We start from the raw sequence: 27,954 nt of genomic DNA, 5'->3' as shown, positions 1-27,954 counted from the left end.
GGATATGCTGTACCGACTAACATTGGATTTAGCCATCTATCACATCAGTATTAAGTTTGCAAAGCATTGCACATTTTTTTCTTTGTTAAAAAATGATTATTATATCAGAAACGCTGATTAACAGCCTGTTTTTCCATACTAAGGTGATAGGCCTGCAAATGTTCTTAAAACAGCAGCACTGTAATTCTTTTTTCTTGAACTCTACCATTTTTTGTTCTACAGTTGAAGTTGTGGTTTTTAGACAGCTTTAGGTTTTGTTTATTTTTTCTTTAAAATTACTCCGGATAGTGAAGCCCAAAAGAAATTATTTGAATTGAGACTAGAGGAGCTATTAGTTCCATAAAAGGAGGGCTGAGGGAGTCAGGGAGTTTTCATACTGTGGTGGAAAAAACAAAACGGTAAAAGGTGTTGAATATCAACTCAGTCCCATTGCATATTTTTTCCTCCTTTAAAACAGCTTTATTCATGTAGAATTAGGATACAATTAATTGCATCTCTTTAATACACACTCATGTTTCATAAGTTTTAACACTTGGTATGTTTACAAAACCATCATCACTATCAATATAAGGAATAGATCTTAACACTCACCCTTTAAAATTTTTTTGTGCCTTTAGAAGTCTTTCCCTCCTGCTCGTCCTTGCCTCCCCATTAAACATGTTTACTTTTTCTCTGTTGTTTTCATTATTGACATTTGATATCTTGTGTGCATTTGGGATAGCATGTCCCCGCAGAAGTATGTACACATCCAGTGGGATATGTGAAAATACTAAGGTGGACTCTTCTTTTAAAGGTAGAAAAGATTGCTTTGAGTGGGATATGTGGGATATGTGAAAATCCTAAGGTGGACTCTTCTTTTAAAGGTAGAAAAGATCGCTTTAAGTACCTTGAATCTGTGCTAATTTTAAAAGGGCTTTTTTTGAGAAGGAACATACAAAGAGATATGTGATTTGAATTGGGCTTCCCACAGAGCACCATAGCCCTTTGGATTTTAAGGTAATAATTTTTTGTACTTTTTTTCTCAGTATGGTTTAAGTTAAATGTACTTATATACCTTTTTTATAGTTCCTGGCCTGACAGGGGTCTGCATGGTGCTGGTGCTCTTCCTGATGATTACAGCTTCTACATACGCAATACGGTGAGTGTCAGACCCATTATATCAATGTTTACTGGCCCAAGTATTTAAGTTTTCCTCAGATTATCTTCGTTTTCGTATGCAGAAAAAGTGTTGATTAACTGGAATGCTTAGCAAGTGCAGCCAGTATTTTGGTTAATGGACTATTCTGGAAAACTAAGAGTGAAGTAGAGACATTTCCATATATCATTTCCTGCTTTTGAAAAATCTCTTTGTTTAGTCAAATGTTCTGTGTTGGTAAGGAAACATGTGGAGACTTTTTGATGACTGAGGAAATTTGAGTTCTTCAGGGTCATCCTTCTGAAGGATAGTGTATCTCTACAAGACATGAGATTGAAATCAACATGTATGCAAAGGAATATAACATAATTATTTTATAACTCATTTTCTGTTGCAGTTTATTGTAGTATTTTATTTATTTATTTATTTTTTTTCAACGTTTATTTATTTTTGGGACAGAGAGAGACAGAGCATGAACGGGGGAAGGGCAGAGAGAGAGGGAGACACAGAACCGGAAACAGGCTCCAGGCTCTGAGCCATCAGCCCAGAGCCTGACGCGGAGCTCGAACTCACGGACCGCGAGATTGTGACCTGGCTGAAGTCGGACGCTTAACCGACTGCGCCACCCAGGCGCCCCTATTGTAGTATTTTAAATGAAGCTTTGGGAACATGGTTAGTTGACATCTGCTAAAATAATAAAAAATATCTGTATGCATATTTATTCTTCTGGTTACGAGATTTTGAGCAATTGCAGGCATACATTTTCATGAACACTTTCACATGTTCTTTCTGATAGATACATTCTGTATGTCATAATATTTTACAGCATCTTGTGTTTCTAGGTCCACCTTTTTGGTTCAGAAAGCAAAAAGAAGAAATAATACATAGTATACAAAAATCCCCAATTAATGTACTTGAGATGGGAAATTTAATGGAAAAACATTCATACACATTTTGAAAATAATTACCTAATAGAATATTAAAATGATTCTATCTTTGCACTTCTGAGAACATCTCTGCACACATTCACACACCCCAAAATGTCGCAAGTAAACTCACCAGAGTTTAGCACTGTAAACTTTCTGGTTTGATGTTTATAGGCTTAATCTTTCTTGCCTTTACTCACTCAGTCCTCACCTCCTACCTCCACCATCACTCTCTTTTTCCCCCTTTCACACTACTGATCTCTCTCTTCATATGTCTATGTATGTCACTAATACAGAATCATGTTATAGATGTTATTTTAAATCTGCTTTTTATTTAAATATGTTAGGAACATTTTTGTACATTAATAAATATCTGTCTGTCATCCTCTTTACTGTTAGAACAGCATATCATCCTATATACATAACTTCCCCAATTCCCCTATTGTTGGATATTTTAAGTTGTTTCCATTTTTTATAGTATTTCAGTTCTGAAGCAAACACCCCCATCCATATGTCTTTGCATACTTTTGCACTTACGTCCTGAGGAAAACTATCTGGATGTAGAATGGCTTGGCAAAACAGTAAGCACACTTTTAAGACTTCTCATAAGAATTAAAACTCACCTTACAGAAAGGCAAATCAAATCTCTAACATTAGTGCTTAAGAGTCCCAATTTTGTGGGGAGAAATTTTATTTTAGTTAGGTAAGGCATATTAAAGAACATACATTTTTCAGTTTTCAGTGCTCTTAAAGGAAGATGAGGGCATCTGACATACTTATTTGCAAGATCGAAGATCTATGAATGTTCTACATCGATTAAAAATCCTTAATTGAGAGATAGTTTTATAAAATGGAGTATAAAGATCAGCTTCTATTTTCAACTGAGCCATTATATTTGTACTCATAATAATTCAGTGAATGTTCATCAGTCTTCATTTTTTCATGTCTTTAAAAGAGACTAAAACCAACTCTGCTTTTCTCCAAGCTTTATTGTGAGAATCATGGAATTCTTAAATGGATCACAGAGATAATCTTCTTCTTCCTCTTCTCTTTACCAGTGAGGAAATAAAGCATTAGAGAAATTAAGAGAATAAATGGCTCCAATGTTTGATTTCTTTTTTTCTTCTAATGTTTGATCTCTTTTTAAAAAAAAAAAATTTTTTAAACATTTATTCATTTTTGAGAGTGAGAGAGACAGAGCATGAGCAGGGGAGGGGCAGAGAGAGAGGGAGACACAGAATCAGAAGCAGGCTCCAGGCTCCGAGCTGTCAGCACAGGGCCCGACGCGGGGCTCGAGCTCACGGACTGCAAGATCATGACCTGAGCCGAAGTCGGACGCTCAACCTACTGAGCCACCCAGGCGCCCCTAATGTTTGATTTCTAACAGTTGAATGTAGTCTAGTAATCCACCAATGGTTCAGTATGGGTCAGCCTATTAAAATAAGTAAATATTTTAATAGCAGGTGACAGGAATACAAACATTTTTATCTCAATAGATTTTTAAATGGTGGTTATTAAATCTTAGCCCTAGTTATGAATTAAAATAAGTAAACTAGGAATTCATTTCCTTTATAGAATTAAAAAAATAGAAAAGCCAGAACTAAACTCATAAAAGAAACATGAGATACATTCCTAAGAAAATTATGCCAAAAGTGATATTTTTAATTCTACCATTATTATATATGATAAGAAATGAAACATTTAGAATTGGTAGAAAGAATGCAACAATAAATCATCATTATTTCCAGAAAGGTATATGTAATTGTTCTGCCAGACAATCCAAGAGAATTATGGGGAAAAAAAAAAACATTAGTGTTATACCAAAGACAAGAATTGTAATAGGTAAATGAATACAAAAAAAATATTAAAAATAGCTTTTATATAATAGCTATTATCAGTTTGAAATGGAATAAAACTGAGTAACAAAAACATGGAATATCTAGAAATAAACTTAATAAGAAACTAGTTAAAATCTATATAGAAAAACAGAACTGCATTGAGGGAAATAAGTAGATATTTTAATAAAGATTGCATACTGCAAAAATGGAGTTCTTCCTCAGTCATTTTGTAGGCTTGTTGCAATTCCCATCAAAATCAAAGATAGATTATTTTGTTTTTTGAATTCAGCAAAAACAGTTCTAAAGTTCACCTGAGGGAATATACAAGTACGTGTTCCAGAGAGAAGTAAAAGGGAATGTGGCTTACCAAACATTACCACAATTAAGCTTCAGTAACTTCAAACAGAATAGGACTTAATTGCAAAAATTACCAAGGAATTGAACCTAATGATAGAGTTGATAGAAAGCCCTGTAGGAGACTTTGATATATATAAAAAGCTGCTAAATAATAAAGATGCCATTACAAACTTATGAAGAAAGTAAGGCTTAAGTGAATGAAATTTGAGATAAATTAGAGGTAACTGTAAAAAAATTATGCCATTAAAATTTAAAAGAAACTTTGCCCAATAATAAATTCTTACAGTCTTATGGAACATGCTTAAATTATATGGAACATACTTAAAATTTAAACAGTTTACACACAACAATTAAGAAAAATATACTGTAGAAATGGATAATTATCATGAATAGATAAATCACAGAAGAATTTAAGGTGAGTAACACAGAAAGGAAATCATATCCAATTCCACTTACATAAAATAATGAAAATGTATAAAGTGGAGTCGGGGTTTGTGGAAACAGGCTCTCCTACTGTACAGTTGGGTTTATAATTGATAAACATTTTCAGAGAGCAATTGCCAGTGTGTATGAAAAAACAAAATGAGTGTCCTTCAATGTAGTAATTCCACTTCTAGGAATTTAGGTTCAAAAAGAATCAGCTATGTGCAAAAAGGCGTATGATCCAAGGATATGAATGATCTTGCTTATAATAACAAAAGCTGTAGATGAAGTAAATGTCAAAGCAGTTGGATATTGCTTATCTCAGGGGTTCTGAAAGTTCTAGGGGTTGTATCAGAATCCTCTAAGAAGCTTTTACTAATATCTGCCTTCCACCTCCAAGATTCTAATATTTGAATATCTACCCAGACATATGAAATAAAATGTGTTAGTCTTCTTACTTTTCTCAAAAGTTCCATAAATTGTGCTCACCATACCACTTCTTTTGAGGCTCTTTGTTTCCCTCAGGGCAGTAACACCAAGGTGTTTTTTTTTTTTTTTTTTTTTTTTTTAACATGTAGGCTGTTCAGGAAAAGAATATAAAACTTTAATGAGCATCTATTTAGTTTCTCCCAATTTTACTTTCCTTTGGACTACTCTCACACCATGTATTAGGATAGGAGGATTATTTGTTTTAGGTATCATCTGAAAATTGAGAATATTGATCAAAAGGACAGTGAAAGTACATATTATCAGCCTATTACCTACTCCTCAAACTCATAATTACTTTAAACATTTCATTTTAATTCTTTCCACGTATCTTTATTTGAAATACAAAGAATCTTCAAAATTATGAAGTGTTAGTTATAATTTTGTCAGTTCTCTCTGCATGATATATTAATACTTTTGTCTTAATAGATAAATCTCAGATGAACTCCTATTTTAACTTTCTTCAATTTTGACATATGTTTGAAATGATGGAATGTAAAGTGGCATTGAAATTAAGTTATTTGTTTTTTCAGAGTTTCTAATTATGACATCTTCTGGTATACTCATAATCTCTTCTTTGTCTTCTACATGCTGCTGATGTTGCATGTTTCAGGGTAAGTTTAAAAAATATTTAAAATATTTTTAAAATCATGTATACCTAAAAATAGAGTAATGATAGATAAATCTAGAGAAATTTTTATAGAAAGTGGTAAAATTATTTGGTTATATGGAATTGAGGGTAGTGTCAAGAATGAAGAAATAGTTCTGTTTTTATCATAGCATATATATTTTTTAAAGTTTTATTTTTTTGAGAGAGAGAGAGAGAGAGAGAACTTACACACATAAGTCATGAGCAGGAGGGACGGGGCAGAGAGAGAGGGAGAGAGAATCCCAAGCAGGCTCCATGGTGTCAGCCCAGAGCCCAGCACAAGCTCGATCTCACAAAATGTGAAATCCTGACAGGAGCTGAAACCAAGAGTTGGGCACTTAACTGACTGAGCAACCCAGGCATCCCTATCATAGCATATTTTAATGAATCTAGTATAAAAGTATATTAAAATTGAAAGACAGTTACTTCTTTTACAATGTTGCAGTTTTTAAAGTCCATGTAGTTATATCGTGATAACCTCTAAGAGAAAGTTAGTAAGAAATAAAGAACTTCAGGAAGGTATTTTAATGTTTCCTAAAAGTTTAGGAATTCCTAATGTCTTGCTGCTGTGGAATTTGTAACAATAGAGTTACCAGGTTTTAGTTTAAAAAAGCCTAGCAGCCTGTAGCAATATTTTTCTAGATATGTCTTCTGAGGCAAGGGAAATAAAAGCAAAAAATAAACTATTAGGACTACATCAAAATAAAAAGCTTCTGCACAGCAAAGGAAAAAACAAAATTAAAAGACAACCTACTGAATGGGAAATGATATTTGCAAATGACATATCTGATAAAGGGTTAGTATACAAAATATATAAAGAACTTACACAACTCAGCACCAAAAAACCAAATAATCCTATTGAAAAACAGACTCTTTTCCAAAGAAGATATCCAGATAGCCAGCAGACACATGGAAACATGCTCAGCATCACTAATCATCAGGGAAATGCAAATCAAAACCACACTGAGATATCACCTCACACCTGTCAGAATGGCTAAAATCAAACACACAAGCAGCAACAAGTGTTGGCAAGAATGTAGAGAAATAGAACTCTCCCCTTGTATTGTTGGTGGGAATGCAAAGTGGTGCAGCCACTGTGGGAACATTATGGGGGTTACTCTAAAGTTAAAAATAGAACTGTAGGGCACCTGGGTGTCTCAGTAGGTTAAGCATCTGACGTTGGCTCGGTCACTCTTTCATGGTTCATGGGTTCAAGCCCCATGTTAGCCTTTGTGCTGACAGCTCAGAGCCTGGAGCCTGCTTCAGGTTCTGTGTCTCCCTATCTCTCTGCCCCTCCCCAGCTCATGCTCTGTCTCTGTCTCAAAAATAAATAAACATTAAAAAAATTAAAAAAAAATAGGACTATAGAACTACCCTATGATCTAGTGATGACACTATTGGGTATTTACCCAAAGAATACAAAAACGCTAATTCAAAGGGATACACATGTCACTAGCAGCATTATTTACAATAGCTAAATGATGGAAACAGCCCATGTCCATAAATTGATGAATGGATAAAGAAGATGTAGTATATACACACAATGAAATATTATTCAGCCATAAAAAGAATGAAATCTTGCCATTGGCAACAATATGGATGCGCTTAGAGAGTATAATGCTAAGTGAAATCAGTCGGTCAGAGAAGGACAAATACCATATGATTTCACTCATGTGGAATTTAAGAAACAATACAAACGAGTAAAGGGACAAAAAAAGGAGAGAAGCACAAACCAAGCAACAGACTCTTAACTCTGGGGAACAAACTGATGGTTACCAGAGGGAGGTGAGTGGGGGGATGGCTGAGATAGGTGAAAGGGCTTAAAGAGTATACTTATTATGATGAGCAATGACTAATGTATAGAGTTGTTGAATCACTATATTGGACACAAGAAACTAATATAACACTGTATGTTAACTATACTGGAATTAAGGTACAAAACTTAATATAAATAAATAAAATTAAAAATTAAAAATTAAAAAAACAAAAAAACAGGGACGCCTGGATGGCTCAGTTGGTTAAGCATCCGACTTAGGCTCAGGTCGTGATCTTGCTGTCTGTGAGTTCGAGTCACGCATCAGGCTCTGTGCTGACAGCTCAGAGCCTGGAGCCTGTTTCAGATTCTGTGTCTCCCTCTCTCTCTCTGACCCTCCCCCGTTCATGCTATGTCTGTCTCTGTCTCAAAAATAAATAAATGTTAAAAAAAAAACAAACAAAAAAACAAAAACCAAAATAACAACAAAGTAAAAAGGCCTACCCACAGTAGTAGTTGCAGAGAAAGCCTACATTGGTTTATAATGATCTGAGAGAAGGATCTGTCAATATCAGAAGATCACAAAGGGAAAAAGAAAGTATCCTAAGCTTGTTACAAAGAATATACACCAATTATTCTGAAAATGTGTGTCAACCCAAGCAGTGTACTCAAAGGTATAGTGCTTAAAATAATCTGTTTGGTTAGAGGAAGGAAATAATACATTTTTGTGTATGCATGTGTCTGCATGATCACTAGAGTGGACTATGGTTTTGTCTTGAGACTCATACTAATATGACACAATAGGCCATTGTTTGGCATCAGGTTCACTTGATTGAGTAAATGATACAGGATAGAAATATAGAAAGTCAATAGGATAATGTCAGGTCGTTCTGTGATGGTCTCTCTGGTTCTCCCACCTCCTCTCCCTTACCTCCCATGTAGTAGCTCAGTTTTGAGATTAATAAATAATAATTAATAAGTAATTCCAAGGCATAGACTACCTTGCTTTGGGTAAGACTCATGCTCCATAGGAACCAGTTTCTTGGTAGCGGCCCAGATCTCTTCAAGGGATACCCTCAGTTATAAGAATACACTGCACACAGGAAACTGAGGTCTGTGAGTCCTACATAGTTCATTCATAGTCTTCCTGGTACAAATGCATTCCACCATTAATAAACAATGTTGCCTGGAAACACAGCTGGCATTCCCTGTTTATCATAGCCCAAAATGTTTCCAGGGAGACAGTGTTTGGAGAAAGCTTCAGATTTGCTGTTAATCTTTTCTTCAGAATGTTTTATAATGTATTTTGTCAGTACAGTAGTAGGTCATATACATAAATTATGTATTTATTTCAGAGTGCATGTTCAAAATGTTTTTTTTTTTTCTCTGATTTTGGAGGCCACTGGTTTAAATAGCAGTTTTATATGGGTCTCTCTTCCATGTCTTGGCTCAATTTGTTCTATACTGGGTTCTAGAACATACAGTTGTAGAGCATCACAAGCATGGCCACATATTATAATCATGGCTTCCAGTTAGTCATTCCTGCCACACAGGGAAGAGGGCCATGGTCTGTGGAAGCTCTGGATTCTATTCTTTTCCCTTTTTTTTTTGGATAATATGTTCTATGGACTATTAGGACACCAAGAAATCTCTCTGTACAGAAAATTTGTTTGCCTGTCAGAGCTATTATCATAAAATGGACTATGAGTAAGCAGATGTTACTGATGATAACAGTAATTGAAAACAATTACATAATGCTTACTATATGCCAAGGATAAATTCAAAATAATTGAGATACTTTATGTCTCCAAGGATCACAGTTTTATGAAGATAAATAATACTGTCACAACCCCTTAACAGGTCAGAAAACTGAAGTATAGAGAGAGTAAGTAACTTCTGAAAGTTTACCTAACTCTGATGGATCCTGGATACAAATTCAGGCATTCTTACTCAAAACCTCCTTTTTTTTTTTTTTTTTTTTTACTGCTTAGTTCTGTATTTTTAGAGAGCTCTGTACTTAAAATTTAGTGTTAAGATTTTTTTTTTAAAGGTTAATATCTTGATTTACCTGGGACTGTGATCTTTCATACATCTATCTGTAACAGAGAGAAAAATGCAGCCATTTCTTAGTATAATTAATTATGCATTCTTTTGCCTTTATGTTGTATTAAGTTAAAACTGAAAATGTCTGTTTCTTTGTAATTCAAAATAGAGTCAATTTTTTTAAAGGTTCAGGAGTTCAAACAGATTTCTTAAGCTTAAAGAGGATTGTATTGAGAGTTCTTCATTTTTGGGACATAAAAGAAGGCCTTCTTAAATTTTGATTTTACTTTTGTAGAACAAGGGTCACAAACAGAAAGTGACTTCCATTTTTGCAAAGAAATAACAAAGGCATCTGCGGGATGAATTACATATAATCAATTTCTTATACCAATTTAATAGTTATATATTATTAGTAAAAAACAATTATTCTAATGTTGAAATCAGTGTCATACAACAAATACATAATCCTATAAGCATTGTATAGTGCACAATTTTATGAAATTAAATTTTTATTTAAGTATAATTGACAAAATAATATATTTATAGTATATTGCAAATTATATATCATTTAAGTTTTTTTTTTACAATGTGATGATAAACATATATGTTGTGAAATGATTACAACCAACCAAGTGAATTAACACATTCATATCACTTCAGTTACCTTTTTTTATTTTCTGCTGGTGAGAACGCTTAAGATCTACTGTCTTAGGAAATCTCAAGTATACAATACTGTATTATTAACTGTAGACATCATGCTGTACATTAGATCCTCAAAACTTATTCTTCTTATAGCTAAAAGTTTTTAACCCAATGACGTTAAATTTTGAATACAGTCACACAGACTATGCTTCTGGTGTGGGAAAACTTACTAGTGGTAAATCTTGTTGTTTTTTTTTTTAATTTTTTTTAATGTTTATTTATTTTTGAGACAGAGAGAGACAGAGCATGAACGGGGGAGGGCCAGAGAGAGAGGGAGACACAGAATGTGAAGCAGGCTCCAGGCTCTGAGCTGTCAGCACAGAGCCCGACGTGGGGCTTGAACTCACGGACCGTGAGAGCATGACCTGAGCCGAAGTCGGACGCTTAACCGACTGAGCCACCCAGGCGCCCCTACTAGTGGTAAATCTTACAGCTTTTTCAAAATGAAACATTTCTCAAAAAAGTCTTTTTATTCCTAAAGGATCTGTCTATAAGTAAATCTGTTGAAATTATTATCATTTGTGCCAATATTGAGAACTTAGACGTATCTTTGCTTATGAAATATCTTGATAATTTCATTCTATAACTTTTGGTTATATGAGTAAGGTGCAGTTATTCAAAGTAAGTTTCTTGGATTTATACTGAGATTTCTGTTAAAGAGCATACTTTAGATTGGAACAGGAAATCAGTATTTTCTGGGCATCCCTCCATCAGTGTGCTAACTACTATAATGAAGTATAGAAGAACAATATATGATCTTTAGTCTTCCAGGGTTGGTAATTAGTTTGCAATTAAAAACGTCAGTTGAAAGAGCTGGAGAGGGGTGCCTGGGTGGCGTAGTTGGTTAAGTGTCTGAGTCTTGATTTTGGCTCAGGCTCAGGGCATGACCTCATGGTTCATGAAATCAAGCCCTGTGTCAGGCTCTGGGCTGATAGCATGGAGCCTGCTTGGGATTCTTTACCTCCTTTGCTCCATGCCCCTCCCCCATGTGCACGTGCTCTCTCACTCTCTTAAAATAAATAAACTTAAAAAAGAACTAGAGAGAATTTTAGACTGCATATTTTCCAGCCATAAACATATTTTATTTTCAAGAATTCTAGCAGTTCAAAGAACAGAAGAATCAATGTAGGCTAGAAATTTTAAAAAATTTTAGACTTCAAGGATGAAGCCATGAGAAATTGTTGACTAGTTTCTCTATCTAAGCAGACTTTTGCAATAGGAAGACCAGTTGCTTCTGATGGTTTTCAAAGGTCCATTTTACTTTTGTAGAATCTCCAGTTTTGAAGGAAGCTTAAACGATATCTTGAGAAAGATGATTTTTGTCTCCCATGCAATCTAAGTAAATATCTAGTATTGAAAAGCCCATTCTGTCTTTGGGAAGCTCCAGTTTTCACAAAGTTCTTTTTCTTTTGAGCCAGAATTTATTTTACTTTAATTTAATCCAATGACTTCAATGTCTATGACTCTGTAGGCCATCAAAATTCAGTCCCTCTCTTTTAAATTATGTTCATGTGTTCCTTGCTTTATGATATTTCAAGTCTCATCATTATTCAAAATTAAAAAAAAAAACATATTCATAGTTAATATTCATTGAGTACTTATCTTGCACCTTACTAATGTTTGATCTCATTAAATCCTCTCAACAACCCTGGTAAAATATGCTGTTGTTATCATTATTATTATTATTTTATATTATTATTATCATTATTGCTATTGTATCTTGTCCAGGTGATAGAACAGGGACAGTGAGAGGTGAAGGAACTTGTTAAAAGTCATACATAATAAGTAGAAGAGTTTGGGATTGAACCCAAGGATCATCAGATTCCTGAGTCCACATTCCTCATCACTAAATTAGGCTGGCTGCAGTTTGGTATGGCTTCCTTTGTATCCCCCCCTTTTGTTTCTAAAGTTTTCTTTTGAAGTTTTATTTATTTTTGAGAGAGAGCACGGGCTTGCAGGAGCACAGGCACCTGAGTTGGGGAAGGGCGGAGAGAGAGGGAGACACAGAATCTGAAGCAGGCTCCAGGGCTCTGAGCCCTATGTGGGGCTTCAACTCCCCAGCCATGAGATCATGACCTGAGCCGAAGTCGGATACTTAGCCAACTGAGCCCCTTTTTTAAAAGTTTTTTAGGGGCGCCTGGGTGGCGCAGTCGGTTAAGCGTCCGATTTCAGCCAGGTCACGATCTCGCGGTCCGGGAGTTCGAGCCCCGCGTCAGGCTCTGGGCTGATGGCTCAGAGCCTGGAGCCTGTTTCCGATTCTGTGTCTCCCTCTCTCTCTGCCCCTCCCCCGTTCATGCTCTGTCTCTCTCTGTCGCAAAAATAAATAAATGTTGAAAAAAAAATTAAAAAAAAAAAGTTTTTTTACTGATTTATTTATTTTTGAGAGAGAGAACTTTGTATCCCTTTTAAAGCTGGAAACCAAACTAAATGTAGTGCTCTGGTGTATGTAATATGACATTGGCAACATAGAAAGTTTATCTTTCTCGCTGCAAATATTACGGTCATTATTTAGGACCTGATTGTCTTGTTCCATGATTATCCATGCACTTAGCTGAACTTAATTTTTATACTTGTTACCTATGTTTTGGAATTTTTAAATTCTTTCTCAGCAAATCTATTTATTGCGTGACATCCTTAAAAGAACACATTTCATATAAACCAAATCAGATGTTTCTTTTCGGTGGTCAAATGTATCTAAAATATGCTAATTTTCCTTTTCAAGAGATCAGTAGAGCATGGCAATTAAGAGCTATACCATTAATAGCTCTATGACCTTGCCAGATAATTTGTCCTCTTTCTTAACTATTAGATGGGATTAATAAAGTCACCTACATTATAAGGTTGTCTCAGGTTTAAACAAGTGAATGTAGCAATATAGGCATAATAGAGACATACTCAAGTATTAGAAAAAAAATTATACTTATACCAATACTAATAGCTGTATTAGGATGAAACTCTACATTTAACTGTTTGAAGAATCTTTTTTGTATAAATACGCAGCACTTTTGAGGACCCCAGATTTTCCTATCTGTAATCTGATAAATGTATAATGAAAACAGCTTAGCAGATCAAAAGAATATTCCTTGAAAGGGCAACATTTTTTATGACATTGTTAGGTCTCAAAAATTCAATTGGTGTTAACAATAAAGGTTTGTTTTGGGATTTGCAAGACAAGCATCCTCCTGGGGAAATTTTTCTTTTAATTTTTAATACACTTTTCTAGGAGGTTTGCTATTTGTGTGCTATATTATGGATATTTCAATTTGGAAGACATTTGGGGAAAAAAAAGCCAAAACTGTTTCCTCTTTTCAGACATGAATGTAACCGGACACTTCTTTATTTTCATTTGAAAAACTCATCAGGAGGAGATATATACTGCCATTCTCACTTACTGATAAAAGGGATATTGGAGTGAAAAGCAATTATGAGTGTCACAGAGCCTCAGCGGAGAGACTAACCCTACTCCTTTGACAGGCATGTGGAGAGAACATATTGTAAATGAGATCTGGCACCCTTGCCTCTCAGTCTTACCACAGTCACCACCCACTGGCTTTAGCTTGTATGTTGGGTGGATAATAATTGTATTTTGTTTTTTTATTTACATGAGAGAGGAATTATAATGTGACAGTTCTTAAAAAGAGAGGGGGAAGGGCCTTCTCAAAAGCACATGTGGCAGTGAGAGCCAGCTAATTGTATAAATAATTTTTTTGTGTTAGCTCTGCTGGGCCTCTCAGACCTCATTTTATTATATAAATTAATACATATTATTTATATATTACATAATACTTATTCTTTTAGACAGAGCTCTTTGCCATTTGGGACTATTTGCTGGCAAGAGTTCATTGTAGAGTGTGATTTATATTCTGTTTGAATCATGTTTTCTAGGGGGATTTAAAAGAATGGATTTCCATGTGCATGTTTCTAAAATCATCTGTTCTTTAAACCAGGGGGACACAGTGGGCAGCCTTTGTCAACAATGACATTAATGAACGAGAGGCACTGTTGGCTTCATAGGAGTTTAGGCTCAAGAAGTTAACCAGGGTTAGACAAATATTTATGAGGTTAGGCTTATTGCACTGGCTTATCCTCCTTCTACTATGCCCTTAGGAGAAGGAAATTAAGAACATTCTGTTGGTGGATGGAGGTATTTATGCAGTATAGACTAGTGCTGAAAGTTGCTGATTCCAAATATCTTCTCTTCTAGAAGCCACTTGCACTGAGTGCTCTTTTCACCCACACTGGCTTGTATGATCTTCCTACTAGAGAGAGGCATTTGCACTTAAAATGTCAATGGGAATTTGGTGAAGCCCAGGGAAAGGAAGGCCCAGAGGTTTTATGTTAAGCCAATTCTATTCTAGCACTGGGAGAGAAAAATTTATTTCCCTACACTTTCTTTTCAATTTTCCTTTCATTGCCTCTAGATTTGAATTGGCTATATAATTTATTGTTCAAACTAGACACTGAGAATGAAATGGGATACTGTGGATAATTAAGCAGTGACTTGTGGCTGAACCAGGACATATGGTTATTCTACCTATTCCTAGGCATAGGGGAAAGTTCTAGAGAGACTGAATCACAAAAGGAAACCTTACCTCAAATAGGGGCTCTACATGGGTATGTGGGAGCCTAGAACCTTCAAATAATAAACACAGTAGATTTGCCTAGCTTTGTCCCACTTTAGAGATCATAACTGGATGTGCTCTACCATGTTAGGTAGAAGGTTGAGGAGTTGCACGTTCATGGGAATTGCTAAATCTTTTGTATACTACGTGTCACCCTTACAAGTGACCTGTTCTGAATAGTTTCTAGATGCTTAATTTCTACTAGGTGTGCATGAGTATTTTAACGTTGATGCCCTTTATTTCTACTTCAAAATCCTACTTCTTTTTTAATAGAGTAGGAGTTCTCTACTTGGATTCATAATCTCTAGGAATCACTGAATGGGTGCCGGGGATCCATGAATTCCTGGAATACACCCACCCACCACCCCCACAGTAGCTTGCATTAGATTCCCAAAGCTATTTGTGTCCCAAAGGAAGTTAAAAATAACTGAATGAAGCCTAAGCTAGGTTTTTACTAGAGAGCTATAATATTACATTGATACATCTTATATCTTCACTTGTTTTATCCAAAGTTAGAAACAATAGATTGTGGGGAAAATTAGAAACACTGGGACAATTTTCTTCTCACATGAAGGTTTCTGTAAGGAGAACTTACTGATAAATATGGTTATGCATCATCATTTTATTTTATTTTAAATGTTTGTTTATTTTGAGAGAGAGAGAGAGAGAGAGAGAGTGTGTGTGTGTGTGTGTGTGTGTGTGTGTGCATGTGTGCAAGCAGGGGAAGGGCAGAGAGGGAAAGAATCCCAAGCAGGGTCTGTGCGTCAGCTCAGAGCCTGATGGTGGGGATCGATCTCACAAACCATGAGATGATGACCCGAGCCGAAATCAAGAGTTGGACGCTTAACAGAGTGAACCACCCAGGTGCCCCTACATTATCATTTTTGAGGATAATAATGATACTATTGCTAATAATTTCCAAATTTTATATAATATTCAATGTTACAGGTACTGTTCTTAGCAATTTATGCCACATACATATATACATATATAACCTCTCACATGCACACATATGGAGTTTTTTGTTTTTTGTTTTGTTTTGTTTTTTAATCTCATAACACTATGAGGTCATTTTACAGATGGGAAAATGAGGCACAGAAGGTTAAATTAAATGATTATTTAAAGGCACCTGGCTAGTGTCTGATAGGGCTGGGGATTGACCCACATTCTGACCCCAAAATTTATGCATTTAATTACTAAACTTTTCTTGAATTAATGAATTATTTATTCATGGTTTGGAGGGTACTTTGCTTTTGAATGAAATATATTCATGTCATGTGAAAATCTGGGATAATTTTCTAATTTATCTATAAAAGTTGGCGAGTGTGTATGTGTGTGTTTTGTGTATTTTGAGTAAGAAGTTCAGTTTTGTTACAAGCTACATAGATTTCAAGGTTTTGAAATATAGTCCTCCCAGAAAACTGTAAGAAAATGGAACTTTTTTTGTGTTGCTTTATAAATGTTTCTTAATGTACAACTTTGTTAAAGCATATAGTAAGTATATAATAATAAAATTATATCTATATAGTATTTTAACCTCCAAAATTATTCCACATAACTTGAAAATAGCAATGATTAAAGCTAGGATCTATACTAGAGCTAATAAAAATACAGTAGAAGAGATACTCTCACCAGTATTCTTGTTACACACCGTGGGTTTGTGGCTCTTCATCCAGTGAACAGGTGGTCCACATCTTTTTTTTTTTTTTTAATATTTATTTATTTTTGAGAGAGAGAGACAGAGTGTGAGCAGGGGAGGGCAGAGAGAGAGGGAGACACAGAATCTGAAATAGGCTTCAGGCACAGGGCTTGAACTCACAAACCAAGAGATCATGACCTGAGCCAAAGTCAGACACTTAACCAACTGGGCCACCCAGGTGCCCTACATCTTTTAAAGTCTGTTACCAAGCCTCAGAATGGTGCCTGTCATTGCTACAATATAGATTAAGGAGAATGGGAATTGCTCAGAGAAAAAAAAAAAAAAAAAAAGAACCTACAGATACACTCCTTGAAAATATCCAGGGGAGAGAGGAATTTCACATAACCACCAAAAATCCTAAAGTACAGAAAAGTATACACTGTGTAAATCCTTATGTAAAAGGGAGAATGTTGGGCTATAGCTGAAGTCGAAATTGAATAGTAGCAAATTCCAGGGTTGTTTTCTGCCTACCCCATTATGTGTCTGTGAGTTCCAATATAAAAGAGAAAAAGCAACACAGCAGTGATATATCGTAGGTAAACTATGGTGTTTTTGAGGGTCAGAAGGTTTCTTACCCATTTTTATCAAGGGAATCCTTTTCACAAGGCATTACTCAGTTTGTGTTGAATTAAGGGGAATTATATTAATTGGCTTTTAGCTAGGAATTTGTTGTCCTTCTAAGCTCTTCCAAATTTCCTCCATTATCAAAGCACTGTCGGTAACAATAAAAAATAATCTGTGTATTTGTTTAAACGTAACTTGGATTCCCATTTTGGGACTCTCGTTTATATTTGTTGTTGTCTGGGTAATAAGTTCTTACACTGACTAGAATATCAATTCCTGTGCCAGAGGAATTAACTTTTAGGTCTTAACTGTTTTGGTTGTTTTGTAGATTGGCAAATTTTTGTTGGGGATTTTTATGTAATTCTGTGGCTAAAAATTCTTTGGATCACAGAAGAAAAAAAATTCATCTCTTTGTTTTCTTTTACTTTTTGGCCTTTGAATTTTTCATCCAAGTATATAGGGTGAATAAAATTCCTGGAGAATGAAGTCTTTCTTATATGAGATTCAAATCTCCCTCACATAATATTTACATATTTCCCATATGTTAATAATATCATGTTCTATACAAATATGGTCTTTAAGAAGTGGTTTTTTTCCCCACTTCTGAGTTCCTATTCATAGGACTGTTTTTCATTTTTGTGTAAAAATGATTCCTCTGTATTATCCAATCTGGACTAAGGTCTTATGATTTATTTACTTTTGCTGATATTTTATACTGGAAAAAATTAGGGGTAAGTATTGAGGTCATGTGGTATTTTCTCCCATAAGGATGCCATATGTATAGGTAGATATAGTATATACAGAGCATTTTCATGTACATAAATTCATTTGTGCTATAAGCTACTTTTGTTCATGAGTTTTTAGTCTAAACTGAGTGTACTTCTCCCCCACTTAGAGGATAGAAATAATGAGTTTACAGACCAAATACTTTCTCACGTAATTTTAATCTCAGTTTTCCTCCTGGGACCTTATGCATAATAACAAGTGGTCCTGGCTGGAGGTACAGGGTAAGAAAGTTGAGGGAAGGAGAAGGAACAAGGGCTACATTTAAGAAACATTTTAGTACATTCATGTTTTTCTGAAATGTGAAGTAATCCTTTTATTCCCACTGCCAGTTTTGTAAAGCCTGAAGGCAGAGGATATACTAAGATATGTTGGATACTTACATATTTTTTTCTTCCCAAGAGATCAAAGTCCTTTCCTTTATATTGTGACTTAGACAGTAACATGTGCTATCTCACTTTTTCAGCCAAGGGAAATGAGGAAAAAAAAAAAAAAGTAAAATGGCCTGTTTAGTAAAATGGCCTATTTCACTTCCCACACTTAGGAAACATTCTGGTCTTGATCCTGTGTTCTTAGGCTCTAATGGTTAATTTTGCCAGCTGCATAGTGTCTGTGGCTGGCAACTTCATTTGCAGGGCCCACTGCAAAATTAAACTGTGAGGCTCTTTGATAAAACATTACTAAGTATTCAAGATGGTGACAACAGAGCATTGAACCAGCCACGGGACCTTTCTAAGAGAAGGTTCCTTGAGACTGCAAAAGTCACACACCTGTGATGCTGGCCCTGTGTTGCCTAGTCTCATGTCTTGGACAACACCATCAGCAAGAACAAGACAAAGTATGTGCTACAGTCAAGTTGCAGGATGCGAATACACTCAGGCATCAGTTGCAAGTGCCCAGGAGAGAATGCAGAGGCAAGAACCTGGCTAGACCAGACCAAGTAGGGATGGGAATAAAAGCTCTGGTTTGATACATACTCAGGTGCTTGGGGTTTCCCTGATGTGTGCTGGAAGTGGAGGCAAGCACTCCACTTCTACATGCTGCTACTAAGTAGGTTGATAACTTGACTCTCTTGATAATTTGCTTAGATAAGAATTGGCTTAGGGTAAGGACAGGGCTGAAATCTTGGGTCAAACTTAGCAGTACTCAAGGGTAAAGAGGGATGATGTAAGTTGCATGCTATTTCTTGTATACATGGTTTTCTTTATTTACTAAATATCATTTCCTAACATCTAGGCATCTTTTTTGAAGTTGGATTGAGTTCCAATTCCCTTCTGTGTTTGTTAGAACCAGATGATGACTCAATTATGTGTTTCAACAACAACCAAAACAAAAAGTTGTTTGTACACTTCTGGTCATTCAGTAATTCATTCCATGAATAGATATTGAATGCTTGCTATAGATTGTATGCACTCTTCTAGTCACCAGCAATGCAGCTGAGGTACAGGACACATCCTTGGCCTTAAGTAGTGTGCATTCTAGTGGATTCCACACAATCCAGTGAATTCCAGTGGGTTTTGAAGTGATGAATTGGGGTGTATTTTCTTAAGCTCTTTTTTTTTTTTTTTTTTTTGTACTTGAAGCAGAGTAAAAAGAACAGTCTGAAACAGGTTGTTCTATTTTTTCTGTAAAGACAAGAAATATTTTGTGTTATAGAATACTAGGAAAAAAGTAGGTTCCTCACGGGACAAGGATTTTTTTTTATCCACTGTAAAAAAGGTTTAAAATCACAAGCATAAAGGTTACGTAAGTGACACTGCATTTGTTAGACATTTTTAACGTGCAGTTAAAGTAGGAATGATTTTGTGTTTCTCCTTTCTGCAGTGTGGCATTTTGTAATATTTAATTTTTGCCATAAAATATTTTTATGATTTCTATGTTGTAACCTAGTGGGATTTATTCTGTGTATTGTATTATTTTCTGTGACCTTGTCATATAAAAAAATGGTAGTATGTCTATAATGCCTCTTAAGGAAAAAAAGGACAAAAAGAAAGAAACCTATTTTTTGAAACTCTGTTGAGTTTTGAAAGCACATCTTGAAATCCTTATGAGTACAAAAATAACAGCATCCACAACCACGTATTTGATACACCGTAAAATCCATGATTTCTCATGATAGAAAAACACTAGACATTCCAAAGATATTTCAAAATCTGTCCTTTGGAACATAATAAAACTAAAAAAAATGAGTAGTAAGTATTCCTACACGGTCTGTGTGCTTCCTCCCCTTACCGCCTGCTCTGTCACTGCCTTAAGTTGGCAAGACTCTTTGTTTACCATTCATGGACATCTTTTTCCCTTCCCGGCTTTTCCTTTCAAATTATTTATCATTTAATATGAAAGATACAATAAAACATACAAGAATATTTTCTTTTTATTTTAACGTCTATGCACTTTTATATTCAAACAAATTATGGGATTATTTGCTCTTAAAATCAATTCACTGGAAATTCATTGAAGATTTACTGTCTGCCAGAAACTTGCTAGAGAGAGGACAGGGTTTGGCAGTGAGTACGGACATATGGGTGGATATGTAAATGCATAAGACATGATCCCCTCTACTAATCTGGGAGCAAACCATGTGCATTTGTTCATACTATCCCTCTTAGTGGAATGCCATTCTCCTGTTGTTAAACCATTAACATCTTCACATTTTTCAGTTGCTTCCTTCATGAATCCCTTTCCAAATTTCATAATCAAAGTTCACCATCCGTATATACTCTCAAGGGTCACCCTACTAATCTCCAATATGTGCTCACTTTGCTTTTTTGTTGTTACTGCTTTCATGTCTGATCATAGCTACTCAATTTAAGTTAATTAAAATGAAATAATGTGACAAATTCAGGTCTTTGCCTGCACCAGTAAATTTTTGTTCAATATATACATTGGTCTTTAATTTCATAGGTCTTTGTTCATAGGAAGAATGGAAGGGTGAGAGGGTTGGCCTTGTACAGGGGAGGGAGCATGGCCTTTGTTTGGACTTGGCCACTGGCAGACAGTGTGGTCTTAGGCAGATAACAGCTCAAAATGTGTTCACTTATTCTAAGATGGGGCCACTGATCTTTACCACATAAATTTGCTATAAAAAAATAGGCAGTGAGGCATGAAGCACCTGTCTGGTATGCCCAGCACTTACCCTGTAAATACAGAGTTCGGAATGTGCCAGTATCCTTCCATATGAACCCATCAATATCTTTTACTACCTTATTTAGCCAAATCTAACCTGAGATTCTGTGCTTGTGGGTTTTTTTTTTAATGAATGATGTTTTTTGTTACCATTGTCTCTCTATAGATCTTTTCTCTCTTATCCATGACTATTTGTTAGCAACAATTACAAACCGAGACGAAGAAAACATTTTAATGGGGTTTTAAGACAGAGGTAACCTATGCCATTTAGCTTGAGTGTAGCTTAAAAGTAACATACAGCTTTCAAAGTAAAAAGGGATTTTAGCATATTACATAGCCCTTGAAATACCAGGAATGGCAGTGTTTTGTTTGACTGAGCTGGCCCAAAGATTTGTACTGCATAATAATGTTTGTCATTCTAAGGACCTCAGCACATGGGTCTTGCCCACCTGAATACTGTTAAGACTTAGGAGGAGTAAATAATGTTCCTTTTCCTGGTGTGTTAAACAGCCCCATCCAGTACGCACACACACACACACACACACACACACACATACACACGATCCGACTTTATTTCCAGGCGTTTGTTCATTTTGAACCTTCTTCCTTGATGTCTACTTCTTTAATCAACTGATTTGCTTTATATGATATAGATTTGTAGAAGGAAGGAGATGATGTTTCTGAATTCCATGCTTAGACTGCCATTTGGTTAATTTCTTACCCAAACAAAGCCTTAAGTTTCTCATCTGTGTAATGGGAAATCAAAACACTTATGCTGTATGATTATTTTGTTTTCAAGTTTAAGTGAGAAATAGATGTTTAAAAAATTCTTGACATACTTTCTTAATAATTATTAATCTTCCTCTTCCTTACCTTTTTCACAGGTATGTTATAAGGATCCAATGAATTAACATTCTGTATAGTGACAGGTGGAGAGTTTAGAATTTCAGTCAGAAATGGGTTCAGATATTGGCACTGCCCCTTACCAGCTATGTGACCCTGGGGTGTTATTTAATATCTATGAAAATAGTTTCTTAATTTGTAAATGGGAATAATAATTACTTGCAGTTGTTGCATATATATGTGAAATGTATATGAATTGTTATGTTTGGGACCTGATGTCTACCAAACATTACTAAGGTGTATTAAAATACTTTATTCCAGTTATTCGTGGTCTCAATTCCATTCAGCTTCTCCCAAGATGTCTTCTAACTAGATTTTATTTGTTTAGAGGTTCAGGGGCCAGATTTGACTCCTTACTGAACTTTGTAGAACCACCTAGAATAGTACCAAGTGCATTATGCCAATGTTTGTTCAATTTGAGGCTAGTAGAATAAATGTCTGAGATTTTTGACCTACCTACCTGATAACCACCACCCTTGGGATGGTCAGTAGGAGCAACAGGTTTGGTTAATGGTCGCTGAATCAAATTCATAGGTTTTCTAACTATAATGCCACAATGATTATTTTATATGACTAGAATTCTATGAAGGGTTCTGTATTTGGTTCACATTTCTGTAATAATAATTAATTCTTCTGTACCTAGGCCATATCTACTGCATTACTTTAAAAGATGGGTGTGTGGCCTGCCATTGATGTTACATAATACATCTTGCTCCTTAATGATATACTATAACATATACTATATGCTCTTTAATGACTTCATTATGATTAGTTATAAGGAATAAAGTAATATAAAAAGAAGGGATAAAAGGAATGAACATGAGCAAAAGGAAAACGATCAGGTTGAGTAGATGTTGAATTCCGTAAAAGACTGCCTTGGCCCTTTCTAACTTTCATATATTGGATCTATTTAGTCTTATTATTCATGTTATAGTTTTTGTTGTTCCAAAATATTATCTTTGTAAAATCACTTATAAAATAACTATAGCTGTGATGTTCTTAAAATATACATTTTTTTAAATGTATTAATTATTTGGTAACTTAAAGAGTAATTTAAAAATATATTCTTGGCTAACTAGGAAAAATGATTTTGGACACAAAAATTTTAATGGCCTTAAAATAGAGATAAAACACACTGACAAATTTCCAATGCTTTTCAAAATCTTAATTTTTTCCTTCAAGATTTGCTTATGCAGTAGTGATCTTTTTGATGTTTTATATAATCTATCCATTGATGCACTATTCCCATGAAGTAGGTCTTGACTTTTTATTAAAATTTATTAAAAATTTATTTAAAAAATTTATTATGTTTTTATACAAACATAGAAAGTTGAATGGTTTGTCTTAGAATGTCAGAAAATATACAACAATCAGAATTGATTTTAGGGGTTAGGCCCTCCTTCCTGATTAATTATTTTGAGTCTTTTATATGGTCTTCTTTATGGAGAAATTTTGAAAAGTAAACATGGGTAGGGTCTAATTGCTGTATATTAATTTGCAGACCAAACGAGATGCCAACTTCTAGTTCTTGTTATTGTGTTTGTTTAATATTTCTCTGTAAATCACCAAGGCCTGATTTATCCAGTCTCAGCCAAATCAAATATGATCCCTACACTTTCCCATTTGTGTTTGAAGATATAGCAAAAGTACTCATTATTATAGTATTTATTGAAGTGAAAACTTGTATATGGTTGTACGAATGCCAATAGAGTTGAAATAAAGGCTGTGAAATTCCAGAGTAGTTGGAAATATTGATGTATTCTTCCCAACCATGTATTTGTGGCCTTTGTTTAAGGGCTAAAAATCTTGGTTTAGTCCCATAGTAAAGAATTAATTAAAAGTTTTAGGATTTCTCAATTGCTCCTAAGTAAGATATATGAAAAGCACTTTCCAGATAAATGCTATGGAAAGTTAACAAGAAAAAGAGGCTATTTTCTCATACTATGTCCCCTGATTTCCATTTAATTTTCACCTTCTTTTTTTTTTTTTTTAATTTAATTTCAGAGGGCTGCTGAAGTATCAAACTAATTTAGATACCCACCCTCCTGGCTGCATCAATCTTAATGGAACCCACTACCAGAATATTCATTTACAAGATTATCTCTCAGAACATTTTCGTGAATCTTTTCCTGAAGGATTTGCAAAGCCAGATGAACTTACCCAAAAGAGATTTGTGAAGATTTGTATGGAAGAGCCCAGGTTCCAAGCTAATTTTCCACAGGTCAGATTGATTTTGTATCTTTGATGGTCTCTGCAAAGTCCATATTTCCCTAATTATTGACCAACATTACATTTAAACATGTTTTTGGAGGTATATAAAACAATTGTTCTTGTAGAAAAGAACATTCTAGGATGTTTCAACAGCAAGAGAGCACCTGTTTTTCCATTATAGGTAGCTGGTGTTCAAGGAGAAAACCCTATGATATTATAGACTATGGAAAATTCCTGCTTAACTGACCATGTAATCTTTGCATACTGTGGCACTGGTGCTTGCCCTATCCGTTGAGAAAAATAGGCTGAATAATAAAAACAATAGTGAAAGGACTAACACTAATAGTAATTATTATTATGGTATAGAATAATGTTACGGTACGATATTATGTATAATACTATAAATAATAAATTGTAAAGTCAATTTGTTGAATGCTTAGTATCATCTGTTATGTATTGTGCTAAAATGTACTGTATGCATAATTTCTTTTAATGTTCACAATAGCTCTTTGAAGCCATTACTATCATCCTTAATTTTCTGATGATAAAATTGTGGCTTAAATACATAAAATACCTTCAGCAAACTCTGCAACCTACTACATGACAGAAGTAGAGTAGAAAACCAGGTCTTTGACCAAAATGTTTACTCTTAGAAAATATTCTTACCCAAATACCCAGTGAGTAGTTCAGCAAGGGCCCTGATCTTCCCAAGTGGCTATGGGAGCTGTCCACATGGGAATTAACACCCTGTACTCTTTGCCTATAGCAGGTGGAAGTATGGGACAGTATGTCAAATGTCTGTTTTCAGAAGAGAAAAAGGAGTCGAAAAGTAGAGTGAATTTGTAGATGACTTTGGAATAAGTATATTAGTCTTGTGTTTATTGTCAGTAGCAGTCCTCTAGATTTCTAATAGACTTTGCAGTTTTCAGAATTTTCCTGGCTTCACACAATGCTATATGTTAGGCAGGGCAGGTATTGTGACTCCCATTGTACTTAATGGCACTTGATGCTCAAAGGGTAAGTGACCACCTCAGAGTTGCCAGCCTGCTGCACTGCAGAGCTTGTCTTGTGATGTCCGCTACTCACAGAGTAGCAAACAAAATATTAGGAAGAGGCATGATCTGTCTGCAAGGAAGGAGGAAGGTCTGAAATAGCTATGTAAGTAAGATTTAAAAAAGTAACCATTAAAATAAGTTTGGATCAGAGGTCTCCACGTGATGAGGGAAATAAAGTGTGCAGTTCTAGAGGAAGGGTTGACCACACAGGCTTCCGTACTTCTGAGAGCATGCAGCTAGTTATCCTGGGATCTGGGATATCTATACAGCACACATGTGAAATTGTCACACTGCCCAAATTCTATATGTTATCTTCTGCTCCTATTACTTTTATTATGTAAAAGTTGTAAGCAGCATGCATAGTATGTCCTATATTTTAAAATCTGTGCATAAACATATTTTGCATTGTATAAACGTGGAACAGATAGTAGCTGTACTTATCGTGAACATAGTATAATGTGTAAACTTGCCATATCACTAAGTTGTATACCTGAAACTAATGTAACATTGTGTGTCAACTACACTCAAATAAAAAATACATAGATAAAAGTATTTAAAAAATACTCTAAATAAACTTACCTGACATTCTGAAGAATTCCAACTGCTCCTGCAAACTAAAACATTTTAATACCTTAAAAATAGAAAGAAAAATACATATATATCCAGGATTTTCTTTTTTTTTTAACAGATATTGGAGTGGTACAATTTTTTCTGAAATCATCTTCAAATTGATTTGAGCACTTAATTTCCCTTCTCTCTTTAGATAAAATACTGTATATGCATGCATTATGTGTTTATGGTATACATAGAGGGACATATGAAACAATGTATGCATACCTGTTAATATGGCACATCGGTTCCCCTTTTATTTTTCATTATTTATTTATTTTTAAAGTTTATTTATTTGAGAGAGAGAGTGGAAGAGGGGAAGAGAAAGGGAGAGAGAGAGGATACCAAGTAGGCTTCGCACTGTCAGCCTGGAGCCCACTGTGGCACTTGAATTCACGAACTGTGAGATCATGACCTGAGCCGAAATCAAGAGTCAGATGTGTAACTGACCGAGTCACCCAGGTGCTCCTCCCTTTTGATTTCATACTTTAGTCTTGTGTGAATAAGTTGCAGTGAGCATCTTATTTTTCATTCATTTTTCTTTACATTTTATTATTCAAAATATAGATTAAAATTTCATTACTGTAATGTATGACATAAACAATTGAGCAGGAGATAAGGATTCCTACAATACAAGTATTTCTTAAAGTATATTTCAAAAATTCTCCACTAGACTTGGCTTTGGATTTCTGGACCTTTGTGCCTGTATTGTGCTGAAAGACTTTACAGGTGTATCCGGAGCAATAAGCCAGTCACCATCATCTCGGTCATACGTCATCCCTCAGATGTCATGGAAATCCGAATGGTCAAAGAAAATTTTAAAGCGAGACCTGGCCAGGTGAGTCAGTGTTTAGTAACTTTTAAATTCCCTTTATCTTTATATAAGTTTTGAAAATCAGCATTCATGCCATCATTGGAATGCTTGAACTTCTCTTTTGGTCACTTAGAAACTATGTTTGTTGTTTTTTAGTATATCATTCTACATTGTCCCAGTGTGTCTGCGTTAGAAAACCATCCATTTACCCTCACAATGGTAAGAAACTTGTTTTTGATTTTAAGAATTTTTTTAGAGTGAAATGTGTGTTTCTTTTGTGTGTGTACATTCCACGTCATTCTAAAAATCATGCAAGGCTATCACAATATCCTACATGTCTAACTAAGCCTTTTTTTTTATCCAAAAAATATCTGTTCAGAAACTTTGTAGCTATTTATTATTTTCTGAGAGTTTACAATCCAGGAAGCAATACATTTAAATGTATTAAAGCTTATTGATTCAAAATACAGAAAATTTCCTGGCTATTTACATTTTTCCCATTATGAACTGTGTGTCCAAATATAATATGTATGGTTTTCTTTAGAGAGGTTGAATTTAATAATAAAGAGGGTACTCCGAGTTGAGTGGAAGCCTAAGAAAATCCAAGCAGTGTTTAGAAAAGAAAAAGTCCAGTGTAATTGGAGCCCAGGCTGTGTGTTGGGAGGGAAAGGAAAACCAAGTTAGAGAAATAAAATGGAATAAATAATGGGTAGGGGGAAGATCTGGCTAAGTAATGACTTCATCAGATATTTTTAGCCTGTCAGCACATTGTTTAACATTCTTTTCTGCATTATAAATATAACATGAGTCTATTATCAAAAAGTAAACAATTCACAAATAGATGAGATAAAATGGGAACTTTTCCTCATTCCCCCCACTTTTCAATCCTTTCTTCCAGAATCTGGCATATATTCTTACAGACATTTTCCTGTAGAGTTAGGCATATATAGATGTTTGATATCTGTTTGCTAGATCATTGGTTTTATAATTTGCTCTTTTCACTCAGCAATATAACATGGCTGGAGAGCCTGGGTGGCTCAGTTTGTTAAGTGTCCAAGTATTGATTTCAGATCAGGTCATGATCTTACAGTTTATGGGATCTAGCCCCCCACTGGGCTCTGTGCTGACAGTGCAGAGCCTTCTTGGGATTCTCTCTCTCTCTCTCTCTCTCTCTCTGCCCCTCCCTCTCTCTCTCTTTCTCAAAATAAATAAACACAACAAAAGAAAACACAATATATCATAGACAGCTTTCTCTA

At 35.0% G+C, this 27,954-nt stretch overlaps 1 protein-coding gene across 5 annotated transcripts in view; it reads left to right on the top strand.

Annotated features, from left to right (window-relative positions):
* The window catches only part of NOX4 (NADPH oxidase 4), a 170,991-nt gene that overhangs the window by 39,025 nt on the left and 104,012 nt on the right, over positions 1-27,954 (top strand). For all 5 annotated transcript variants that reach the window (XM_040489588.1, XM_040489587.1, XM_040489586.1 and 2 more), the window contains 5 exons: positions 1,066-1,138; positions 5,699-5,779; positions 24,014-24,230; positions 26,558-26,722; positions 26,855-26,917. In XM_040489588.1, coding sequence (XP_040345522.1) covers positions 1,066-1,138; positions 5,699-5,779; positions 24,014-24,230; positions 26,558-26,722; positions 26,855-26,917 — 599 coding nt within the window. The remainder of the gene's footprint in view (positions 1-1,065; positions 1,139-5,698; positions 5,780-24,013; positions 24,231-26,557; positions 26,723-26,854; positions 26,918-27,954) is intronic.

This window comes from Herpailurus yagouaroundi, unplaced genomic scaffold, assembly GCF_014898765.1.
Source record: "Herpailurus yagouaroundi ecotype Mexico unplaced genomic scaffold, PumYag 180, whole genome shotgun sequence".
NCBI classification, from domain to species: Eukaryota; Metazoa; Chordata; class Mammalia; order Carnivora; family Felidae; genus Herpailurus; species Herpailurus yagouaroundi.
This window is presented reverse-complemented; position numbering and strand designations above follow the sequence as displayed.